The sequence below is a fragment of the Vanessa tameamea genome, chromosome 13 (assembly GCF_037043105.1).
Source record: "Vanessa tameamea isolate UH-Manoa-2023 chromosome 13, ilVanTame1 primary haplotype, whole genome shotgun sequence".
NCBI classification, from domain to species: Eukaryota; Metazoa; Arthropoda; class Insecta; order Lepidoptera; family Nymphalidae; genus Vanessa; species Vanessa tameamea.
This window is the reverse complement of record NC_087321.1, coordinates 12273243-12300137: the sequence shown is the minus strand read 5'-3', so window position 1 is coordinate 12300137 and position 26895 is coordinate 12273243. Positions and strand designations below refer to the sequence as shown.

The 26895-nt window shown below is 36.9% G+C and overlaps 2 protein-coding genes across 5 annotated transcripts in view; both read right to left on the bottom strand.

Annotated features, from left to right (window-relative positions):
* Window positions 1-42: 42 nt before the first annotated feature.
* On the bottom strand, window positions 43-10177 carry LOC113394204 (rab GTPase-binding effector protein 1). Of its 4 annotated transcripts, XM_064216694.1 has the most exons (16): window positions 9945-10172; window positions 9767-9877; window positions 7602-7739; window positions 6150-6253; window positions 5173-5262; window positions 4764-4871; window positions 4480-4540; window positions 4283-4395; window positions 4102-4205; window positions 3973-4035; window positions 3803-3896; window positions 3232-3407; window positions 2814-2916; window positions 2415-2531; window positions 2030-2140; window positions 43-1830 (listed from the first exon to the last, which is right to left on the bottom strand). In XM_064216694.1, exons 1-16 carry the CDS (start codon window positions 9985-9987, stop codon window positions 1663-1665), a joined length of 1704 nt encoding a protein of 567 aa, XP_064072764.1. In that variant the 5' UTR covers window positions 9988-10172; the 3' UTR covers window positions 43-1662. The 4 variants fall into 4 exon arrangements, with proteins under 4 accessions (XP_064072764.1, XP_064072763.1, XP_064072762.1 ...); XM_064216693.1 differs by having other exon boundaries at window positions 3973-4205; window positions 9767-9871; window positions 9945-10177; XM_064216692.1 differs by having other exon boundaries at window positions 3973-4205; window positions 9945-10173.
* A 2825-nt stretch (window positions 10178-13002) lies between these two features.
* LOC113394208 (uncharacterized protein) overlaps window positions 13003-26895 on the bottom strand; it is a 30894-nt gene continuing 17001 nt past the window's right edge. Inside the window, exons 2-4 of the mRNA XM_026631433.2 lie at window positions 17730-17835; window positions 14680-14830; window positions 13003-13752 (exon numbers count right to left, since the gene is read on the bottom strand). Of these exons, the coding sequence (XP_026487218.2) occupies window positions 13430-13752; window positions 14680-14830; window positions 17730-17835 (580 nt within the window). The 3' untranslated portion in view covers window positions 13003-13429. The remainder of the gene's footprint in view (window positions 13753-14679; window positions 14831-17729; window positions 17836-26895) is intronic.

The window sequence follows — 26895 nt, the reverse complement described above, 5'->3', positions numbered from 1 at the left end:
GAAACAAACTGTTTCATTTCTCCTCATGAAATAAAAATACAATTTTCAATATCGAGCTCTTTATTTACAATAAAATATCTATCTTACAATATTAACTACATTTATTTAACGTAACACTCAAGTAATAGCACATTATGCGGATTATCGTGACCGTTAAGTAAATAACGTAAATTTACCTCGAGTTTCTAAAACGGTAATGAGACTACTGCACGCTCATTGGTCGCCTATATTGACATCGGATACCACGACCAATAAAAAATCAGATTAAAGAAAAATATGTAATTTGGATACCGTTTCTGAAATTGGAGTTTAATCTGATAACAATGAAGGCAGTGTCTACCGCCTCAACAGATGTTTGCAAATGTGTGTATACTCTATTCCAATCGTAAGAGGAAAAAAGACAAATAAACAATATTTGACGCGATATCATTGGTTGAGAGCTTGTTTAATCTATGATGTTCGTTGATTTCGTCGACGAAACTTATTCGAATTTTGGAAGTAAAATTAAGTGGAAATAAATATTCAAGTGTAATAGTGTTGTATTATAAAGAAATATGTGTTAATCATAAACTCTTAATAGCTGAGTTATTAGCAAATCGCATGAAATACGTAAATCTAAGGTTTATCTTTTTTCCTACTTCGATTGGAATATGCTATACGTGCTTATAATGAGTGTCATCACAACAAGAATCATTACATGTCTGGCGATAGAAGTGATTACATCACTTGTTTACGCGTTCGGATATTCATATAACTGCAACATGTAAATAAAATTTTTGTGTTATTATTATTTTCGAATAAATACTCAGTAAATTTCCGCATAATATGGAACCGTTGAGTATCCCCCATAACGTATTGTATATGTTCATTAGCACTTTTTATTTATCACTTGACCCCAGGGTCTATTGCGCCAATTCCTTAAAATATAAAACGTAACAACGTAAAGACGTTTGAAATGCAACAGCGTCGAACTGCAGCGCAGTTATCAAAGTTAAACCTTTCATAATTCATACTATCTACACTAAAGGATTCTATGCGTTAAGTTATTTACAATAATTCAATGAGATTAATGTAATATAGAAAATAGCCACCAATACACCAACGAAAGAATTATATAAAGACGAGTCGTTAGTTTTGAAATAAGCCAAACGCAAGGGAATCAGTGAGAGCCTTGTATGGATGGTTACCTCACAATACACTAAACTAGCTATACATAAAACAATAAATTCCTAGTACATTAAGCTAAACGTATGTGTATTGTTAACGAAATCAATGTTACATTATTTACTAGCGATTATATCTTGTATCCCATTATCGATTATTGTAATTACAGAAGTACCAGTAGAACTTTATTCCAATTAGATTCGGAAATCATTTTTCAGAAAAAAAATTAGGTGAAACTTGAACAAGATTGAACTGAAATTTTTTATTGGTTCAAGTGTATGGTTCTGCAAAATATTTTTCGTTTGATCCGCAGTGTACGTGTGTAAGATTAATAAAATAAAAGTGTACTAATAGTATCTCTGCATCGATGGTTTTTTTATACAGCTCCCTTTATGAGATTTTATCAATCGGCACCGGTCAAATAGCAATAACGATCGACGTATCGGTGGCGATGCTAACGGAGGCGGAGAGGTCGTTGGTGCGGTGGGGGGGGTCTCGCTAGTCCGGGGAGTGCGGGGGCCGCGTGCTGAAGTAGGGCGCGGCGTGCGGCTGCAGTAGCGTGAGGCACACGGAGCACACGCGCGCCGGCAGCCCGCGCGGCCCGCTGGGCACGCTGTGCGACACGCACGCGCCGCAGTAGATGCGCCCGCAGTGGCGGCAGTGCACCTGGGGCGATGTACACGGTACAGTCGTGGGTGATTGACACAGAAACGACACGTGGATTTGACATCCTGCTAAGTAGCCGGTGAGTCTTTAGGATTTCAGAAATACGGACAGATATGGGTGATTCATAAGGAAGTACGAAGCGATCCTTTTTTTGAATAATAATGATGGACGACATAAATTGATCTATGGTGCGAGGTACCTTCTTCTTGACAGTGGGTAGTGAGGTATGGCAGGCGGGACATTCGTTCACGTCCTCGTCGTGCTGCCACCGCACTTCCGTATCCTCCTCGCGGATGCGCTGCAGCTGCACCTGGAATATGAACAAGTATAGAATGAAAGAAAAGTCTTGATGAATATTTCTCGTATTTCAATAGTTATTACATTACATTAACATGCAGTATAGTCTGTCCCTAATACTTTCTTTTAATTTATGTTACTTATTTTGGTTTTATTTTTGTTCTATTAAACTATGAAAAAATAACCGTAATCTGTCGTTTACTTTGGATAGACTTATGAGGACTTACGAGGTCATTACCGTCATAACAGATGACAACTTTGAAAAGCACTGGACGTGTCTGGTGTACCTGTAGCGATTGCGAGAGCCGCACGAAGTCCTGCTGCACCTTCTCGCTGTTGTCCAGCTCCTGCTGCAACACACCGACCCGTTGTCGCACCTCGCTCACTTCCGTCTGCAGTCGCTTCTATGAAATAACAATGGAAGAATATGTTAATAAATTATTTAAGCTTTGGGAGACACCAATCGTTATTTTATCAGAAATCAGACATATTTTATGTTGTGTTGGATGTATGTATAATGATAAAATATTGATTCTAAACTATTTATTTGTATGTACTCAGCTTTACAAATAAATTATAATATATTTTTTAAAACTCATTCCATAGACTATTTCTATTATAGGCCTCTGCCGTGGAGAAGATGGATTAACTATACGTTTTATCTCTATTATAGTACGTATGAACACCTTGTCCTCCAGTAACTGCTCGATCATGTCGTTGGAGTGTCGCAGCTTGTCCGCCAGCTCCTTCATCTGCTCGCGTTCAGTCTGCAACCGGTCTAACTCCTCCCTGTGATCAATTAATGTCAATATTTGGATCCCGGGGGCTAAACTTTGAGAATCGGTGTCAGCATTGATTTTTTAATTGTAAAAATAATTTTATTTCTTCACCAGTCCAGCTACTAGCTCATAAGACTCGTCGTGGACCCGGGCTGTGCTAATAAAGAGTTACTGGGTCTTTCTATCGAGACATTTCGTAGTTTGGAAATTGGCAATGGTTACACTCATAATTCTTCCTCGGAAAACCATCCCGTCGGACTAGGAGAGTCAGAGAATAGAGTGCTCCGTGCGTGGGCCGCCCTCGGGTCCGGGAGCGGACACGTACTGCGCGCGGCGCAGCTGCGCGTCCCGCTGCGCGAGCTCGTCCTCCCGGCGGTGCAGCAGCGCGGCGTGCTGCAGCAGCTGCGCGCGCAGCTCGTGCTCGGCCTCCGCCGCGCGCTCGCGCCCCGTCTCGCACACGATGAGCTGCTCGCGCAGCTGCAGGCTCAGCTCCTGCAGTTCCTGCGAGAGCAAACCCCGTGTTACGCATCTCCTCACTGACGGAGGCGCCCCCTGTTATGGTTATTTAATATTTTTTTCATAAAAACTATGTAACTCAATTTATTTATTTTTTTGCTGTCTTTACTCTTGGTTGGACACGCACACCGTGACATATTGTAAGTATCAACGTCACTCACTCATAGAAATGCGCACCAGTAATATTTTTGTCGTTTTAATATGAACTAAAATATACAGTTTTTTTTAAATCAATGGTCTTAGGTTGCTATAAAGCGGCAGCGGTTACAATTAGAAATAGCGGCACGTCCCACGCGCTCGGTGAAACGTCTCAGGAGTGGCCATATCTAACTACCGCTCTCACCGGCAAATAATTACTACGAAACGGATCGGTGTCTCACCGCGACATTGTCCGGTAGGTTGATTATCTCGTTCTGCATCTCCGCCGCCTTCTTGGTGTACTGGCCGATCAGCATCGCGTTGTCCCGCTCGAGGCTGAAACAGAGGCGGCGTCACGCGGGCGGCGGGCGGCGGGCGGCGGGCGGGGCGGTCCCGGCGGGCGGCGCGGTACCTGTCCAGCTTGCGCTGCAGCGTCTCGCGCTGCACGGTGAGCGTGGTGACGTGCTGCAGCGCGCGCTGCGAGGCGCCGTCGGCGTCCCGCGCGCGCGCCGCCAGCTCGTCCCGCGCGTCCCGCAGCGCGGCCGCCAGCTCGGCCAGGCGCGCGGCGCCGCCGGCGCGCTCGGCCTGCCAGCTGCGGATGGTCTCGTCGTGCACGGAGCGCACGCCCTCCAGCTCCTCCGTGGCCTGCGGCGCGCACGGCCGGTGAGCGAGGGGCGCGGGTGCGCGGGGGCGGGGGGGCGGGAGGTGGTGGGGGGACTCACGAGCGCGAGGGCCTGGCGGTGCGTGTGCGCGCGCTCGCGGGCGGCGTCGGCGCGCGCCTGCTCGGCGACCAGCTGGCGCTCGTAGTTGGCGCACATGTCGCAGCCGCCGCGCTCTGCGGACATGTTGTGCCGTGGTGAGCGGGCGTGCGACTCTGTCGCATCGGTTGTGTTGAAGTGTTGATCGATAAAAGTACTACCGGATTCGGCCTTCGCGTCGCCGCCGCTGCCGTTCGCGTTGGCCGCGCTCGCCTTGGCTTTCTGGAATAGTTTAGAAAACTCGTCACCGTCGCGTATGTGCGTTCAGTTAGGCGTTCGATTAGAATTACATTTCATTTTAGATTAGTCGGACGGCGAGTGGTCACGTCTGCGTTGCGAACAGTCTAAGTACAACAGTGACACACGGGAATGTAACTGACACTTCCTAACGCCCGGGTGCCACCGGGGACCCGGGATTCCGAGGTGCTCTGTGAGCGTCATGTACCAGGGCCTCCTGCAGCTGCGCGTCGTTCTCCCGCAGCTTGTTCTTGAGCGCCGTGATCTCCATCTCCAGCGGCTGGATGATGGAGCGCAGCAGCTCGTTGTCTTCGCACTGAAACGTCAATCGTTTTAATAGATTGACACCTGCCTAGAATTTTACGTTTACAAAATTAACCGGCGTTAAATGACGTCGCCACGGCGCACGTGTTACTTTACGGTTGTAATTAGTTATAAGGAATAACATTTCAAATCGTGATGTAAAATTAAACATTTCAAACGTTCACTAGAATATTAAAAGTAGAACGAAAGAAACGAAACAAGTTAAATCTCAACAAAATATACAGTTCGTTAAAGATACGAGATCGTCACCTACCACAGGGTAGCGTTCGCGGGTGGTAAGAACGTTGCGCTACCTTTTTGGAGCTGGCCTGGTCGGCGTCGCTGTCGGCGGTCAGCTTGCGCGCCAGCGAGCGCACGAAGGTGGCCGGCGCCAGCGACAGCTCCTGCCGAGCGCACCCGACGTCCGTCACACGCGCGCATCGCGTCCCCTCCACTGTCGGCGGGGAGGGGGGATGGGCGACGAATTCGCAGACTTTTATTTACCGGAGAGAACACGGTGTCCGACATATTGTATCTCGTTACTTCTAAACGAGCTCATTTCGAATTATTATTAGTAAACTTAATGCCGTTCTATGACACTATAATTTGACAGGCTGTTAGAGAGTTTGACAGATCGTAAAGACACCTTACACGAACGATCTCGATGTTTGTTGCGGACGACTCAAATCATTATTACGTCGTCCTTACGATTAGTAAGCTGCTCAAGCTGAATACTTAACGCCGGATATATTTAACGAAGCAGATAGCGGAGACAGCGTGTAACAAGCGGGCTGAGGAGCGATAGGGTAATGAGCTCGTCACGATAAGGAAAATTACCTGCAGAAAAAACTGTTACTAAAACGAAGATAGGCAAATATGTTTGAACATAACGCGCGGTCGTTTTAGACCAGATCGGAGTTTTTAACAATTTGTTGATAAGATTATTATTAAACTTTGAATTATAGCTTATGAAATGTAACACGGTGTTATAAGAGCATATCGTGCGGAAGCGATGTGAGCTGACGAGGCCCCGGTACGGCGATGCACGAATGGGACGAATTTGCGAATTTCTCGCGTGGCTGAAACTTGTATAAGGTTTTGAATTGAAAGAAAGATGATAAAAAAAGTTGTAGCCCCTTATCTTTGGGCCCCCGCCAAATTGGTCGCTCCGCCCCTGTATAGAAGACTAATATTTTAACCAGTTCAGTCTAGTGGCAAGAAAGTGGCGCGCAGGAGAGTGCCTCGCCCCACCCCGACATGTGATTAAAGAGAACTAGTTGTCCGCTGTCACCTGCTGCTGCTGCCGCAGCTGTGCGAGCTGCTGCTCCAGCTCAATGTTCCGCGCCTGCAGACGCCGCACCTCCTCCGTGCCCGAAGACGACGCCTCCACCGTCTCTGTTAGCAAATATATGTCGTTTAAATCCGTCCAACAACAGACACCAGAACTATATATATCTGCTAACAAGCGAACCGACTGATGTCCATAGTGATGGTAATGACGCACTCGTGGGTTTTGTCAAATTCTTTCAAGTTGACATCGCACTAATATTACTAATCAGCGCCAGGGTACAGTCATGGCAATGGCGGACCCAGAATTATCGTTTGGGAGGTTTGACACCTCGCAGAATTTAGCAAAAAAACACCAAAACCGTACACAATTCAATTTAGTTTCAGATAGGGTAATGCTTTCTAAAAAGTTGACTTAAATTAATTATTATGAAGATCACTTTAAGATTAGTCACGAAAGAACTGAGCCGCTTTTGAGTCATGAATTAAGCTCAATTTTTAAATATTAGTCCTTTACTCGTCGGGGACACATTAAGGAGTTTTTTTACTGTTTTAATTTAGCGCCGGTAATGCTACCGGTTCCGCTGGTAACATTATAAATAAAAAAGTAACTCTGTCTCTCCGTTACACTTTCACGACTTAGCCATTGAATAGATTTTGATGAAATTTTGGTACGGAACAAGCTTAAGCTCCAGAATGAGTATAGGCTTTTTTTAATACATTTGTGCATATAGTATATTTACCTTTAGGACCCCAAAAACAAAATGACGGCAGCATTTTAAATTCAAGCTATTCCACCAGTTCGCGCACTATTCATAATAGTGTTGAGGAAAATATTAAATTTCGTACTTGCGATTATATTATATGTGATAAGGACAAACATTATAACGAAAATAATGAGCGATACGCTCTTAATGATATTAATACGATAAATATATATATGGATCAGGTAATTTCAGTCTAATTTATTTAATACTAGTTTCCGCACTCTACTTCGCTCACGTATGATCGATCGATATATCTTTGAAAGAAAGATGTAAAAACCTATAAATGTCCTACTGTTGAGCAGTGCCTCCTTTTCCTTTGAGGAGCGATGTGGTGGGTTGAGCTTCATTTTGAACCACGCTGCTCTAATGCGGGACGGCGGATACACATGTGACTGAATGTTATTGAAATTAGGCACATTGCACATTTCATTCGTCGCCGAACACGAGATGAATTATAAACACAAATTAAGCAGATGAAAATTCATGGGCGCTTTCTTACTAATGAATCCGCAATCATCGGTTAAAGTTTACGAATCACTGAGCCATCACATCGGCGTTATACCTTTTGTTTTTTGAAAATATTATCAAATGACATGTGATTATATAATATCTATTCTACAATATTTCGCATACATTTAAAAAATGTTTCTGTAAAAGTCTAATTTAAACATTTTATAAGTAACACATACCACTGACAAGTAGCTGCAAGTTTTGAATCTCCGACTTCTGGTTTTCACTCAATATCTGCAACTGCTGGAGCTCAGCCCTCAGGCCCAGCACCTCAGAGTCAAGCTGTTGCTTCTCTAGCATCAACTGACGCAGGTCCTCTGTAATAAACACCATGGATTACTAAAATAAGCATAAATTGAGTTGAGTACATTTGTATCATGTAGAAATTATATATATTTAAAAAATATTGCCCCTTTTACAATAACATAGATCGTTTAATGATACATGATCACATTTTGTTTTATAATATAGTTAAGGCGAATTGAATTATAAACCCAAATTAAGACATTAAAAATTCAGTGGTGCTCGCTCCCTAACTACCACGACACATGTCAAGCACCCTCGAAAAATCACGTAACCTGAATGAATTAAAGAATAACTATTACATTTTTATTAAAAATAATAATAAAGTAGCACTTCATTGAAGGAATTACTAACATTCCTATTTACTGAGCGCAATGGGAGGGCCTATTGCGCTCAAAGCTTGTGCTAACAGAGGAGACGACAATAGGGGTCAATCCAAGGGGTCAAGATGGAAGTTGCGACTTTTTACATCACTATTGACGCATATAATTATAATAAAACAATTTATTTAATAGGAAAATATTAAACTCAAAATGCCAGCCTTCCTACACCTTTATCCTCTATTTATCAAGAGATAAAACAGGACTATGTACTTATCTATTATATAGTAAAGTATGTCTTGTTAATAATACTCTTGAAACACACCTACTGATATACTTAAAATCTGTAAGAGAATTTAATCATGTATTGGTTAGTTTGTAAGGCTTTAATAGTGTCAAAGCTAAGCTACACAAATGCGATACAGATGCTCCATATGGACCAAGTTTACTTGTTCACACTCAGTGACCAGTCTAAAATTTAATATAAAATTAGGAAGACTATTCTTGTAACAAAACTCAGGTCACATTTAATGTATCATCTATGTCTATTTTTTTTGATGAACTTGAGTGTATCAATTTTGTATACAAAAGCAAACAGATTTAAGATCATAAAAAATACGAAAACATTGAACTTATTGTGAAGTATTATAATTTTATATAATATTAGGTCATCAATATCAGTTAAAAGCAATCTCGGAATACTTATTAAAAATACCAAACAGGTCTGACATCTGGTTTAAACTGCAATATATTATACATCCATTTACATTTTATTGTATATTAACATAATTATTAAATAAAATGCAAAACTTTTAGCTATGTAACATACAAGGTCCAAGTAAATGTATACTAGGAATATGTAAGATCAGCGCTGGGTACAAACATAGTTGTGGTGAAGAGCATGTTAGTGATGTCATCTCTATTTGTATTGTTCTATAACATTGATAGACGGACAGCGATTTGAACATGAGATGGTAAGACTTTAAGAAGTTCATTACTTCCCATAAATATTGGTTATGTCAAAAATTTAAGCATTCCTTTCATTCATTGTCAAAGTACCATCAACAATGGCAACAAAGATATCATGTTCCTTATGTAGTTATACTGGCTCACTTAACCTTCGAACCAGAACACAACAAAACCAAGTACTCTTTATCAGTAGAATATATGATAGGTGGGTAATACCTTAATTTTTTAAATTAGAAACTTAAACATTAAGGATGGCTGTTCTGATCACATTATCCAGTAAATAATTATATAAAAAATGTATACTGATTTAGGTTATGTTTGATAAACATTGTATTTGAATCAATGACGAAACAAGACCAACAAATGAACATAATTTATGAAACATTTTTAAAGCCCATTTGCTTTTGAGAAGAAAATTATATATTCATAATAGACATTTAAAAATGGTTAATAGTGGTAATTAAATAATATGTTAATAAATTTAAAAAATAATCACACCAATTAACCAATATGACCACAAAACACTTAAAAACAATGTCTAGACGAAAAACATGCAATATTTAAAAGTTATAACAGTGTTAAATATTTCATTATTGTATAAAAAAAAGACCAGAGAACACCATGTCACAAGCATGTCCAAATGAAAATACCATTACCAATTATGAGTTACAAAGAACAATGATGTTACTAACGGCGAGGTGACACGGTTAGCCAATCTGAACCTACACGTCCAACATCTGTGAACTACGAACCTTCTTTCTGCAAGAATAACTCTTTCATTTTAGCCCTCTGCATGTTAAACTCCTCTTCGAGATCCCTTTTCGCCTGCCCAGGAGCTGAGCCGCCTTCGCACCCATCTTCAACTTGAAACAGAAACACTTCTCAACTTCCTGCAGTATTTACACAAATAAATCGGAAAAGAAAACACACCTTTCATTACAGTGGACTCCTTCGACATTTTCGTTTCGTCCATTGCGACCCGCTTTCTCGCTGCAGCTATTTAATTATAACAGAGATCCTGGGCATATTTTTAACAACTAATTGAGTTTAATATTGTAAAACAAATCATCGGAAAATTCTTATAGTGATCATGAAAATACGAAAAATAGTTGACAAATTGACGTTTTTTGTCATGACAAAAGATATAACGTACAGATAATATAAAAATAATACTGTTTGCATAGATAATGTAGCACTGTCAATAATTCCTAATCGACCGCTTTATTATATGACTAGCTGTTACCCGCGGCTTTGCCCGCGTAGAATATGAATATATTTACAAATTAACTTAAAATGTTACGTTAATGTATTAATACCTCTTTGTATACCACATTGGTGTGTATTTCAGCTCTTAGGGTAGAATATCCAGAAACGCTTAAATGCGAATCAACTCATTTTTAATCGGTAACCCAAAAATAAAATTTCGACCTTCTAACTTCAAAATGACAGACTTCCAGACTAACCTGAATACGAAATGTTAACACCTATTTTTCCTTTTAGGCCTGAAATATCAAGAAACGCTTGAATACGTATCTACTCATTTTTAATCATTAACTCAAAAATAAAGTTTCATGCTTCTAAATTCAAAAATGACGGTCTTCCAAACTATCCTATATACGAAATGTCAAACTCTATTTCTCCCCTTTGGCGTAAAATATCCAGAAACGCTTAAATACGTATCAAATAATTTTTAATCGGTAGCCCAAAACTAAAATTTCATGCTTCTAACTTCAAAATGACCAAAAATGAAAATGTTCAACCCCTATTTCGCCCATTTAGGGGTAGAATATCCAAAATTCCCTCCTGAATGGGTGTCATGATATATTAGTTTATAAGTGTACAGCCTAAAATATAAGTTTTATGCTTCTAGTTCTAAAAATTCTAAACATGACAATACTTTCAACAACTTACAACCTTTCATCCTCCTTTTCAACCCTTTACAGCCTATGTCCTTTCTCAGGCTCTAGACTATTTGTGTACCAAATTTCATTTAAATCGATCCAGTAGTTTTGGCGTGAAAGCGAGACAGCAGACAGACAGACAGAGTTACTTTCGCATTTATAATATTAAGTATGGAAGTATGGATTGTTATTTCCCTCGCTAGAGAGCTCCGATAATAACCGCGTCCGATCGCTGCTAAATTCAAAGTGCTACAGGGAGGAGCGCGGCCTCCGCGCACCTATAGCACGCTCCCGCCGCCCCGGCCAGCCCAGATACCAGGCCAGATACCACCGCAAACGCTACGTTCTGCAATTTTTAAATCTGTAATATCTTCGAAAATATTCATTTAAATCATATGCTGTAAATGGCCATATAGATCAATATTAAATCAACAATGTATTTAAGGTATTTCATTGGATAAGGATTAATGCTATACTGCTTAAAATCGCTTCGAAAATAAGCCATTTTTTCTCGTAAAAAGTAAACGATAAAAAATGTTTATTGTGGGTTATCTTTAAGAGATAGACATATACCATCGCGGATTTTTTTGTAGACATTTTTGAGGTGTACAATTCTGTAGTACATTATTTTGATCTATCTAGTAGGGTTCAGCCAGCGTTTACAATGTGAGCGCAAAAAATGTATAAATTTACGGCATCACATTAGAAACTTTTAAAATTATCATTGTTACTTAACTATATTGTCTATGTATTATATACAAAAACCTTCCCCTCGAATTACTCTATCTATTAAAAAAAACCGCATCAAAATTCGTTGCGTGGTTTAAAGATTTAAGCATACAAAGGGACATAGGGACAGAGAAAGCGACTTTGTTTTATACTATGTAAAGATACAGATAATGATATTATGGGAACAATTTTCTATTACTGAAAAAATTGCTAAACCAATATACATAAAATTTATATTAGAAGAGGCGGTGCGTTTTGGAGAAGGTTTGAGTATATAATACATCTGCTGACGGTTTCGCTTGTTTTTATAAAAGATAAACCAATCCCTTTTTGAAGTGATAACTTCTTATGTGAGGGTAAACCGCTTCGTTACATAACGTGTTACGGCGCCAGTCTATCTGGCTGCTCTTTCTCTTACGCATATGATAGGCAGCCTCCTCCTCTCTCACTCTAACCCACAGCGCTAGTCGTATTTCGGACAGCTTAACTTATCACTTCTACCGGACGTCCCGAGATGCACATATATTTTTATTTTAATAACTATCATATATCTATAAATTAGCCAAGAACGTTTTTAATAAAAAACTCAAACTTTAGGGTTGAGAGTTATATCAAAAATTAATTAAATAAACGATCTTTAAAAAAACTACACTGCCACACGTTCTTATTATTTTTTTCATGATTAATCTTTTTATTTACTTAATACTGGCTACCCGTCCCGGATTCACACAGGTTTCATACAACATAAAAAGAAAAATATGGGTTTTATTCCGACCAGAAAGTTGAAAATCTCAGCTTTTCTCTACTACAATATGCATGTATTGTACTATGACATAATAATTTTAATTACGTAGAGTAAGAAAGCAAAATATAAAGCTAACTTTAAACAATAGTAATATAAATCTAACTGATACTATAGTATTTCTAGGAATCACTAAAGACTCAAAACCTAATTTGTGGAATTCTAATTTATAACCTTTCCTAATTTATAACCATAATATATGTAACCCTGACAACACAAAACACGATCGAAGATTTTCGCTATGTCCAAACTGGCTATCTATGCCTACTCCTTGGACTCAACGGCTTCCGCCCATCTATATATAAGGTAAACTAGGAGATCACCGGCTGAGAGACCCCGACGGAAACAGTACCGGTGGTGGCTGATCAGCCTGTGCTTATTGATGTAAATTTCATTATTTTTTATTTATCTTATTTTATATCTATATAGATATATCTATATATCTGGTCACCATTCCACGCTGTCATGGTTTAAATTCTATTATTTTTGAATTTGATTTTTATATATTTATTACAGTATCTATCGACTATCGAGGATCGGGTTAATAATTGAGATATTTATTTATTCGTAAAACTTATATTTGAATTAGTAGCGATGTATTAATTGATCGTAGCTCAGTTACAATACGAACGATAACCGTTGAAAACAATATAACATTAGAATCATCATTATCTTAATCATGACAAATAAATAATTAGCTTACTATTACAAAATAATCTTTGTCTAATCATACGTGAACGTATCAGCGCCATCTTCTAAATTTACATTAAAGAATAATCCAAGGCACAGACATATCACAGGTTTAACGTGTATTTTAATCATTAATTACGTTAATAAACATTACATTATTTACACTTATTCATGACATACAGATACACAAACTCAAGTAAATGCAATAATATACAGCGAATAGATCCGTGCAGACTAACATGACTAATGGATGGCGCCGATTCACTATTTCAACTATCCGTCGCTAGGTGGCACTAGAAGCCCAGCCGCGCCTCCCTGAAATGTCTTCCGGTGGCCAGGTCTTCCAGGCAGGGAACTTGAACTATATTGAAATAGATGTGGCCCATGAGATGAGCCGCGGATGTATTCGTGGCCTTGAGGCAGTCGAACAGCATGTCGTCGCAGGTGCAGTGCGACTTGCTGTACAGAGAGTTGTTGGTGAGGTTGTAGCGGCGGGAGAAGGCGCGCACCTTGCTGGGGCACAGGTCGTGCGTGCGGCAGCAGCGGTCCAGCGCGCGGTCGGCGCCCAGGTCGTGGTAGTCGGCCGCGATGTCGCCCGTGCCGCACCACTTCGTGCCTGCGAACGTGTCCGCATTCGTACATTGGTGGAGTTCTGTTTAGCTTAGCGCATACTAACGTACAGATAACGAAATTAGTATTGAAGCTAAACTAAACGTTCGCTTATTGCGGCTCGTCTGTAGCAACAACAGAAGTGGACAATTATTACAAGCTACGTAATTGTGTACTGGTTAATCTAATTGCTTGCAATCAACGAACTGTTATTAACTTAAATGGTATTAAGGTGTCATTGGAGCCACTATGGAGAATTTCTTTGAAAAGTATTTGTAATCAATTAATTATACTTTTGCTTGTTTCAGAAGTTTTGTTTAGAACATAAAACATTCTTTAAGAATTATGACATCTATTTCAAGTTTTTTCGTCCCACGCATTCGAATTATTTATTATCTCAAATTAAGTTTTAATTATATTCAGTTAAGTAGTTTGTTATTGATGTATCGAATATAAAGCATCCTTAACATTGCAAAAGTGCCACATATCTCGGGAACTAAGATGTTGTATCCCTTGTAATGGATAAGGTAATTACATTGGCTCACTCGTTTACAACATGGCAACATGAACCTAACCTTGGGAACTAAGATGTCATCTTGTGCCTTTAGCTACACTGGGTTTTTCGCCGTTCGGACACAACAACCCAACAGTATTGTTATATATGATGAGTGGGTGGTACCTATCCCAGCGTGGCTTGGCCAATGCCCTACCAGTAAGTGAAACGAATAAAATCTTCTCGGACTTAACCAATGGGTACCAATCGGAAACGAGCTATTTCATTTTTATTTTATTTATTGTAACTTGATATCCTATAATAAAACTATCTAATAAGTAAATTAAAAAACAAATATTCACAAACTCTACGGTAGGAATAAAAAGTTAATAATGTGGAACGACCAAACCTCAGCTAGTTTTAAACTTCTCATTCGCTCACCTGGGATGATCCCCTGCAGCAGCGACAGAGGGCTGCCCCCCAGCAGGCCGGCGTGCGCGCCGCCCGCGCGCAGGCGGTCGTGCGCGGCGCCCGCGCTGCGCTCCCGCCACCCCTCGCGCCGACCTTCGTCGCTAGCTTCCACACCCTCCACCTGGGAAATTAATGCGTCGCACAACATACAGTACCATAACTCCATGGAGAACTAATCTATATGTCTATCATTTATTGCACTCCAATCAACAAAATATTAACATAGAAACACAATATATGACGAAATGTATAAAATTATATGAGGAGCAACAGGCTTTTCGCTAAAGCCCGATCTCTTTCGGGCAAACTTTGGGCGGAGGGCCGAGTGTTAAAATTATACTATTAGTCGGGCTCCCCGTCCAGACTTTGAACACGTAGGAGGAACACTTATAAGTTAAATTATTATAACTTATATATAGTATCTATTCTTTCATAAAGATTATATCTAGATATATAATTTATATTATATATATTTGATTTTCTAAAGAATAAAACAAGACGACATTAAATTTACACGTATATTCATATTCCACGTAGACGTACCTAATGTTACGTCAATAAAGATTAAGATCGGAACATTCGATAAAAGAACCATGGAAATGAATGACGGCTGACATAAGCCCGTAGAAAATAACACGAGTCAGTAAAATGATTGACTTTTAGTAAATGTCAATACTCAATAAACATACGTATATCTGCACTGTCGTCAATATTGCAAGATAAGTACATTTTTTTTTACAAGCCCCGACAGACCGCTCGGTATATTAACAACACTTTCGACTTATTAACAAAAAGACGCGTCGGAGAAGAAGCTCGGAGTTGTGTTTTTAAGGCTACCTTTCTATGCATTTATTTAAACTTTAAATTCACGTTTCATGTTTATATGTTTGAGACTTTTTACTCAATAACATACGAATGGCAGGTCGTGTTCAACTAAAAACTGGTATAGAACTCGACTAAAATAAAGATTTTTTTAAGTATCATAAAAATACTGAAAAATATATTTATAAAAACGCGTGCATGACATTTACTACATCTTAAATAATATTAGACTTATTTTTTGTGTATTGAAGTAGATATTATTTCAGAAGTTTGGAACACAAAGCAACGAAACAATATTTTCCTATACAATATATAAATCAGCATCATTTGATGACGAGGAAAAACTATACATGTAATCTATATAAATGAATTAAATTGAACTGTCTAATACATACATATATATATATATATATATATATATATATTTAATTAAATATATATATGTATTAAATTTGTCATTGCTTTTTTATTTGTCTATTCGAGGTAATTTTAAAACAGGTAAAAATGCTATTGTAAATATTGGCGTTTTTCAGTGCATCGTTAAGTCTTCATTTCGTCTAAACAGGTTCAATTGCGATCGCGTCACTAAAAAGTTATAGTACCTTAAAATTTGCATACATATTTATATGTATAATGCAAATATAACGCGGTTTAAGCCGCAGCGCAGCTAGTGTATTGTACTTGTATCCAGCTTGTATCCATAAGCTAGTATTTCGTGAAGTGGGAAGAGGTCAGTCGCGTGTGGTCGAGATTTCATCTCAGTTTCGCTTAGCTCAGCGCTATAGTAACTTGAAAAGAAATCAGGTCAAGGGCATATTCGCAGCGCACGCTTTGTTGTAGTTAGCTCACTGGACCGACGGACGATTTATTGTTGTATATATTATAGTCAGACCATGTAACGAGAGAGGTCAAAAATGTTTTAACAAACTAACGCTTAGCAAACACTTTCATCAGAAGTCGGCCATCGAGCGCACGACAAACAGTTCCGTCGATATACCTTAGAGCACCACGATATATTTCCAATATGATTCAAGAGATTCAAGATTCATGAGTCAATTTGAATTAGGATCTCAGTCTCTACAACCTTATAATCTAGCTAATGCACTTACAATCCAGTACTGACAGCACGAATATTGTCCACCTAACACCGTTGATGTTTTACTCCAATGTTTATAAACTATTGTCATTGAAAATCGTACAATAACGCCCGTATCTGTCAATTGTCGGTTATTTAAAACCGACGTACGCACGGCCTTTGTTTAAAGACTGTAAGTATATATGTTATAATTTATTTTTAGTTCCTTCTTTCCTTAAAAAATACCTTTATAATCAAGTACAAGAAACATAGCTCATCTAGAGTTCCAGTAAATTGTGTTGGTTGTGTACGTTTATAACATGTTTCTGATTGTATACAACAACAGAGCCTGGAATAACCTGGAATTTCACCAGCCACCAAACCACTAGTAAAAGTGTTGCCTAGACGTGTGGCGGCCGACTGTAAAAATCACACAGATTCTTGTTTTTAAGTAACGCTTACTTATTGTTGTCCCAAATTGTAAATACTCATCCAAGGACAAAGTCAAAAATTCAAAAATATTTAATCAATATAGGAGCATTAAACTCACTTATAGATTGTTAAGAAAAAAAATCTACCACCGGTTTGGTTTTTACGACTAGTCTAAGATGGAACGTTATTATTTATGTACATAAGAATTGCCAACAAAAATTACAATAAACCAAGAACAATTACAATTCTATGCACTTTTTTTTTACATTAACCGTCAGTAAATTTCCCTCTGCTGGGCTAAGGCCTCCTCTCACTTTGAGGAGAAGGTTTTTGGAGAATATTCCACCACGCTACACCAATGCGAATACACATGTTGCAGAATTTTGTTAAAATCAGACTCATGCTGGTTTCCCCTCGATGTTTTCCTTCACCGACACGAGCACGAGATGAATTATAAACACAAATTAATCACATGAAAATTCAGTGGTGCCTGCCTGGGTTTGAACCCGAAATCATCGGTTAAGATGCACGCGTTCTAACCACTGGGCCATCTCGGCTCATGTCTATGCGCTTATTTATATATTAATTGCACTTTCAATTACAAGCAATTACGGCTCCTCTATAAAATGGGTCGGTTACGTTAATAAGAAAAGTGGAAGCTAATGATGTTGGTGTAAATGTTGTTTGGTACCTGCTGGCACTGTCCCATGAGCTTGGTCATTTGTAGGAAGGTGATGCCCAGTGGTCGGTTGATGCGGCTCAGCTGCCGAAGTAGTCGGCTCGTGTCGTCCTCATCACTGAAAAAACATTACAATTCTCATTATTAAGTCGGTTATGTTTCGCATATGTTTATACACATATACATGGGCGAGATAATGGGCCATCTGGTGGTAAGTGGTCACCGCCGCCCATGGACAATAGTGCTGTAAGAAATATTAACCATTCCTTACATCGCCAATGCGCCACCAACCTTGGGAATTAAGATGTTAATTATCCTTCGAGCCAGAATCCAACAGCACTGAGTACTGAGGAGAATATCTGACGAGTGGATTTTAAAACTCTAGTCTCTGAACTCTAGCATAAGATCTTAATGCTTAAACCGTGACATTCATAATTTTCAATCTGTCAACTCTTCTGAGTGATGTATATGTGTAATGTAATTCGTAATTGTAAGTTAATAACTTATCTAAGTAAGTAATACTTACTTACGGTTCAACAACATATGTGCAGTAGTAAAATGACAAAATATTATATTGATACGATATATCGGTGGTGCATTTTTAAAAACAATGCAATTACCTAAAAAATACTTTTATTAAGATTACTTTTTAGTGGTACATAATACAAACGACACAAGGATAAAAACGGCCACAAACTCTTAAAATTAATTACTTAAATTAAAATTACGTAAATTAATTACTAATAGCTATCTTAAGAACAAAATAATTGAAAATACCAAATCAAGTTTATGGAACGATTTCATGGTATTTTATTATTCATTTGTAAATTATTATTAATTCTTATATTCATGATTCTCCGTCATTAAGATGTAATCACTCAAGAGACAGACAAATTAACATATTACATCATCATACATATGATTATACAATGGCTACAAAACTTTCTTTTAACATCTTCGTAGTCGGATAAAACCTATTTCCCTGTTAATGAGAAGTTATTTTCGGACTACGCTTAAAAGACACACTTGAAACCTCGACGTATACAAAAAAATATAAAATAGGTCAGTTGTAGACTAAATTTAGACTCGGACCTGTAACTGTAGTTTAAAATGTGACCTACACTTTCATTTTCATCTCCGACATTTGAAAACTATTAAAAACATTTTAAAGATATAACATTTAATTATATTACTAAAATAAGTAATAATATAATTCAGCAAACAACACTTTTTCTTTTCATTGCTGTCGGTCTTTATGGAACTGGTTAAAATTGTCTTAAAAGATTACATATGCATAGTCAAAAAGTTCGTACTAAAAAAAGTATAATAAATACAATATATTTTTTTAAATTTAAATATATGTATTTTAAAGCGAAATAATACTCACTGATTAATCACGAAATCTCAGAAATTATAACACCTACGAACTTGAAATTTGGCAGGTAGGTTCCTTATTGGATGTAGACATCCGGTAATATGATAATCCACCTCTAAGGGAGTAAAACGGGGGTTGGAAATTTGTGTTTTATAAATTTGCACGAGTAAAGGCGCAGGTTCAGCTAGTATATATATATTCAGTAAGTACATAATTATACTAGTTTGTATTGTGCAAATCTTTCAATTCACTTCAGCTCGAGCGGTATAGTTTAAAACTTAGTCGCAAGAACGCGCGGTAAATCCTAAATCTTGAATGACTTATGTTCAACGATAAGCCAAAGACGTTTTATTCTAAGATATATCCTGTCAATGTATCTTCACTTATGGTCATATATTTGTATATCTGAGATGAAAAACGTGTCGAGTTAGAAACGCGTACAGATAGAATAATATTTGTATAATCAGGTTCAAACGCCATTTAATTGTGATACAAGATGTCTTGACATCGAACTTTATGAATATGGACAATCGGGTAAGTTTCCAACCCTCGTCAAACGCGGAGGGAAGCCGAAGGGCTGCTACTGAACGTTATCAATTTTTAATGTACACCACACAGCGTGACCTTTGATTAGTTCTATGCAATAAATCAATAAATATTTTAAGAGCGGCTTATTGTATGACGACCGTAAATGTATCAAAATATGTCCTCGATGTAGAAGCATTGACAAATGTTTTGAATATTATTTGTAAATATTGGACATACTCGTTATTATTTGTCCATCGATTAATAAACGCGCTCAACAAAACGTAACGTCGGTTTTTATATGTAGGTACATATCATATATAACTAATATATAATTCAATTATTTTTATAATAACAATATTCGATCGTCAGCTTGTTTGAACTTTTTGGACAAGTCATCCTATGATTAATACGTTACTTTCCCTAAAATTGAAATCATTCTTTTATATTTTACTTACTAAAATATTAAAAATTATTTAATTATAATTAATAATAATTATGATTTTGTATTATTATTTGTATTAAGCCACATCTTTAAACAGTTAAATAATTATAAGTCTAAATAATAAATAGTTGAGTTAAGTGAAGTTATGAAAAATGATTACGATAACTTTTTATGACACAAATAAAATAACAATTAATAACATAACACACAATGAATATTGACGACCGCGTCATCAATATTAGTACCCGTTTATATAACATGACCTCGACGAATCGCTTTCTCTACATCCTGATACCCAAAACTGGTTCAGAGATCTTCAAAGTCCATGGATAAGTAATAAAATGAATATGCCTAAGCATAAAATATTTAAGTCTTTAACTAATTAAAAAAAAAGAACGTGCTTATATATAACTGGTTATAAATTACCTACACGTAAGGATCAGTGGCCGATTAATTTTTGTAGTATTTTATATTAGACTTAGTATTAAAGCATAATGTTAAATATTCATGAATCATTTTTTTATGATATCGATAGACGGACGTGCACATGGGCCACCACCACCCATACACATTGGCTCTGAAAGAAATATTAACCATTTCTTACATGACCAATGGGCCACCAGCCTTGGAAGCTAAGATTTTATATCCCTTGTGCCTGTAGTGTACAGGCACAAGGGCTCACTCACCCTTCAAACCAGAAAACAATATAAAGTGGTGGTACTTACCCAGACGGGCTTGCTCAATTTATAATCCACTGATATCTATTAACAAATGTAAAATGTCCTTCTGATTGAATTTCGGCCACAAGAGCCATTGTAGTTGCTATACATAAAGCCGCATAATATAGTGTCTCAATCTCATCTATCAAGTCTGATAGTATGAACATCCAACACGAACACGTCAGAAGAGAGATTGGGCTCAGGATAACATTTATGTGTTTTATGTGCTGGGGCTCGGGACTGTATAACTCCAAAGTTTATACCTCTTGGATGATCATGTAAATCAAACCTGAATCTAGCCTTATAGCCACTAGGCCAACGAGGTAGTTGCTTACGACATATTAAAATTAAAGACACGAAGAATGATACAATTTAGTGACACGATTGGCATATATAATACGTATTAAATGCTTTTTCCAAGGGCAGAGGCGATCACATACGATTAGATGGACCCTTTCGCATTAGTTTGTTGTCCATATAATGGTATAGTGAAAATAGATAGTCAATTTTATAAGTTACCGATGTACATGAGAATTGAACTCTACGACAGTAAGAGTTACTGCTTGGCGTTACAATATATGATGAATGGGTGGTAGATACTAAGATTGGCTTGCCCCAAAGTTATAAAATCAAGTTATTGTAAGTAATCTGATATGGTATAAAATATTAACTTTTACCAAATATTATTTTGAGTTTTAGATGAATTCAAAAAATATTTATCTTGAAGTAACAAAACTGTTGTCGAAAAATATAGAGTCTCAAAGAAAAATTCAAAATATATACTCACTAAACTGAAGTAGAGTAACATGGTGTTTTTGGTTCTGTATAATTTTCAACAGCCTTAAAGCGTATTTATTTTACTTATTTTACGCGTACGTTTTAATATTGAAGCTTTAAATAAACTAATTAAAAGTCAAAATAAAAAATATGAAAGACTACCGACTCGTCCCGGCATCGAACGGGTACAATTTATTGCTGTCAGTAAAAAATGGGTCAGTAGTATCCTAGATTACCCCTACATACAAACAAACAAAATGTACCGGCTTATAATATTAATATAGAAAATACCCAAATTTTAAAAGAGATACCAAAAAATTAAAACAGTTGTTTATAAGTGTTTGACGAGGCCTTATCGGAGTTATTTTCCCAGCAATGAATAATTTTCACAGAATCGAACTTTAATAAATAGAACAAATGATATCGTCGTCGGTATTTTAACTCGGAAGCCATGCAGTCACGGTCGAGTTCAGGCGCAGTCACACGTGAGGAAGTGTCGCTTCCGAAACGAAATGGAATATATATATTTCCAGTAGAGACAGCTATTCAATAATTTTCTCTCTCACTACGTAAATATAACAAATTATATACCTATTATAATTTTTAGCTTTTGTTATTTCATGAAATTCTGTTTTGCACAAACTGACCGACAACAAATGCTTTCAGTTCGCCTTAATTCCAAGTCTGCGTAATTTAGTTGGTCAATAAAGATTTTAAATAAATAATATCAAGAAGGCCAGTGGTTAAGAGACGAAACTGGATCAGTTGTTGCAACGCGTTAATCTTAATGTGATTAAAACATTATCGATTTATAGTCCGTTATCCGGAGAGAAGCTAAAAAATACTTTTAATGCAATATTGCAATTAACAACCTTCATAAGAATTAAAATTGAAATTGATTATAGAATTATTTTTTCAAGCTAAAATATGAGAAATATCCATTTATGGAATCCGGCATTTAAAAAATAATAAAGGTTGTTACCTTTTCACTGTGGGTATGGATTTGAAGAAAACAGTTTTGTTATAAAACTATTTAATTGTAGAAACCAAAATTTATAAATATTATAATAACTCTTGTACTATAGCTAATTAAAAAATATGCCAGCTAGACTCAGCGTGGGTCACTTGGGATAAAAGGAATGTTTGAAAATTCAATGCGTTAAAATTTATCTTATTAAATATTAAAATTTAGGCGCCACTGACGATTCAAAGATTGTATATTTAATTATTTAATACACCGTCCGCCCAGCCGGTGTATAAGTTTGTATTAAAAATTGAAGTGGGTACATCACCAAATTTCCAGCTACACGTGGATATTGTATATATCTAAGGGAACAGGCATGCCATCCTTGGAGTTGCACCAGCAGCTATCTAGACACACTCAACCAGGAAACTGCAGCCGTCCATACTTAATATTTCAAATCCATGTGGTGGGTAAAAAAAAACCTCCTGCAATACGAAATATACAGGTTCAATAATCAAGTAAATAACCAAGACATAAATACCTTTAACGAGGGATGTAAGCAGTAATTTACCTTCTGGAGGTTCAAAGTCCTGCTTACTTTAAATGACGATTTCAACTCCCAACAAATACTAACCCTTTATTGGATAACAGCTAATAAATTAACCTGAAACGATGCAAAATGACTTCCAACAAATACAACAAACGAATTAGATAATAAAATCTAATTGTAATAATCATTTCACAGCACTGATAAAATAAATGTAATTTATTTTATTATTTAAATTCAAAGAAAATGCAAAAATGATGCATTGGGCTAGCAATACCGTTATACGGGAAGTGGGAAATGGGTTAACGGCACGGATTTTAGCGAATTGACACATTTGTGGCGTTTTATATAATTTTAAAAAAAATATAAAAATATTTTTTAATATAACAAGGTACCTTCTATATGATATGAAACTCGACACTGTTGGTGTAAATTACGATAATTCGAGACGGTTGAAATGTGGTTCACTGGGTTACTGCTACCAACAACATAGCAAAAATATCACCGTGACGTATTCGTCGTCTACACAATAATGTCCTAACTGAAGTAACGGTACATTATTGTAAATACTTTTCTTTTTGTCTTTTATTTGTGCCGAGATGACAATGTTAATACCGCTAATGAAAATAAACTTTTATAAAACTTTGTGTGTATACTTTTGTTGAATGAAATGGACTTCATTGGCGTGATATAAAAGTTATGATAGACTCTGATAAATCCAGTACAATGAGAAGTATGAAGAATAAAAAAGCACTTTTTCTAAAGATTAAAGTTATTACGAACTATTTTATGTACCTACGGCCATATTATATTTTTATTATAAAAGTAGACTGCTTATTAACTTCATAATACAAAACCCATATATTTTTTTGAAGTCAGAACTTTTTCAAGATGTTAATCAAATATGTTACATTTAAGCGTAACGTTTCTGACGCAGTTTCTCTTCACTGACGTGTACATTCACACATTTCAATTTTAGAATAATAATTTTTAAGAGAAAGTTAACCTTAACGAAGGCAAATAAATAATTTATTATATAGTTCTTGATTTCACCTAACAATGTAGACATAGGTGAAACAGGCGCAGGCGCACATCGCGGAAGACAACGCAGCTAGAAAGTGCCAAGTGCCACTTAGGTGTCTCGCGGCCCTTCCATTTGTCATTGATACAAACTGTCACAACCGATCAGAAAGGAATACATTTAGTAGAAATAATACATTTTTAAATATATTTACCATACATTGGATAATAATATAATTTAAATATAAGAGAAGTGCAAATGATTTATTAATAAATAGTTCGCGGAGATTAGGTTAAGATCGTCCAATTTAATCATCTGTCATTTGGTCGAAAATACGAAAGGGATTGATCGCTTAGCGAGCATCGATGTTATTTTCCAAACGTCAAGTTAGTTACTTGATAAATCAAATACATCGTTGCTATAGATTTGGATAATTTCTAAAAACGAAAGAAATTTTAAGGATATAAATATTGAATTTGTCAGGTACATATAAATTTTTTAAAATAGATATTTTAAACCTAGTAACTACTGTCAGTAATGGATAATATATGAAATATTTTCATTCATTATATATGATAAAAAACATTTCGATATTTACGGGAATTCAGTTGAATCACATCAGATAACTCTTATTTACGTGCACTATTAATATTATTCAAGGCAGGTAACCTTAACAATTAATGCCTAGTGTTATGAAATTGACACAAAATTGGCTATTAATATAAGCTGTACCTATGTGTTTATTTGTTATAGTGCAATTATTTAACTTGTTATATGTCTACGATAATACGAGCAGATTATATCGAAAATATCGTTTATTGTTTTTTGACTCTTATGAGTATGTCGATTTTTCAGTGTTACGTCCCTATTTCGAACTCAAATCGATCCGGTAATTTCACATATTCTGTGATATTTGATATGATGTTCCCTCAAAAGGTTTTAGGAAAAAATAAAAAGGCAGAGTATAGAATACACAAAATATGTGAATTTGTGTTATTTACACATTAACTGCGATGATTTGCCGACGCGGTAGACTGCCAATCCCAAGAACCTTTCTAAAAACTGAAAAAATAAAGAGATATTGAGTTATTCTATAGTTAGTCGATAGAATGCAAGCATCTTAACCAATGATTGGGGATTCATTACCAGACAAGCAACTTTTGAATTTTCATGTGCTTCATTTGTGTTGATAAAATTGATCTTGTACCAAGCGGTGAACGAAAAAGCGTAACAAAAATTTAAAGGAGCTAATTTAGATTTAATTCTGCCATATGCATGTACATATATTCATCGACCCGCATTAGAGTAGCGTGGTGCTCAGCAGTGGGACACTCACAGCTTGTTAATTTTTGAGTCATTCTGTTGTGAAATTCTGAGCAAAAGGAACTGGAATTTAAGAAATTGGCATAGTTATAATACGCACCTGGAAGAACTTTTGGGTTTGCGTGGTCACTCCCATTTTTTGGATTGGATTTTTATACCATTGTGTCATGAAAGGGACAGAACATAGAGTAGGAGTGCACACACTTTTCAACTATAATAATATCTCCCATGTAGATAAGTCTTTAACATGGTCGCTGTGGGAAAATGGCTTGTATACTTTTTAAATAAAATAACTGGCCTATATTGCACCACTATTTCTAATCGTCGACATATCCACCGTGCACTTAAATAAATTCAATTACTTTTCAACTTATCCTTGAGTATAGAAGGCAATAATCGAAGTTATTCGAAGTAGTAATTACACGAGGTCGAGAAATACCGTGTCACACGAGTGCGGGCTGACCATTGACTCTTTATCGACCAGATGATTATAGTTTCCATGTTTGGACAGCCATTGTCAACTGACCACAATGTTATATTTAATTTTATATTTCCTTGAATATAAATTATTGTGTTATAATATTAGTTCGGCACTGTATAAACTACCCCACTGGACTAGAGGCTAGATTATTAGGCCAGACCCGGAAGTGGCATGTTTAAGCCTCGGGTCGACGTCGGTGTCGATGAAGAAGTTTTCGAGTTATTTCGTCGTTTAATTCGCAATAGCAGCCCGTTAAGCTGTTGGTCCCGCATCTAAACTCCTGGTCCTGTACAATTTGCGTCTCGCCGAAATATGTCAGAAGGACATTTTCCTACCCTTTCCTTTTTATTTGATACTGGAAGTTATATGAAAGAAAGGAGCACCATCACGGCCTATACGTGGTGATTGACACTAAAAATATCAACCATATCTTACCGACAACGGACCTTCAACCATGGAAACTACGAATCTATTCACCCTTCAAACCGGAACACAGTAACAAAAAGTAATGCATTGGTACCAACCCAGACGGGTTTGTATAAAACCACCACCATGTAGAATACCCTCTTCCAATTTGGGATATAAGTTAAGTCAAGCCTCGTTTCTCTAATTTAATATAAATGATAAGTTTTATTTATTTTTATAACAATGTTTATTCATGTCACTCGTATTCATAAATAAATTAAGTGTTATTTGTGTTAGTTTTATGTAAATTATTATTATTGCAAAGATCGGCGGCAAGCATGTTACCCGTTGAATCATAACTTATTCCGACATAACACGCATTACAAAATTATATTATCTCTCTAAGTGTCCAAGCGCATATATCCCTGATCTTATCCTCGTAACTTCATTGAATCACAAATCCGAGCCTTTGCACTTTTCCAACATCAGGGAAGAGAAATCTGTTTACATATTAATTAAAACACACATTCTCTGTTTGCAAACATTAAACGCTCAGTGATTTGAAAGTCGCAGGTTCTATCCTGACACTTGGGTTA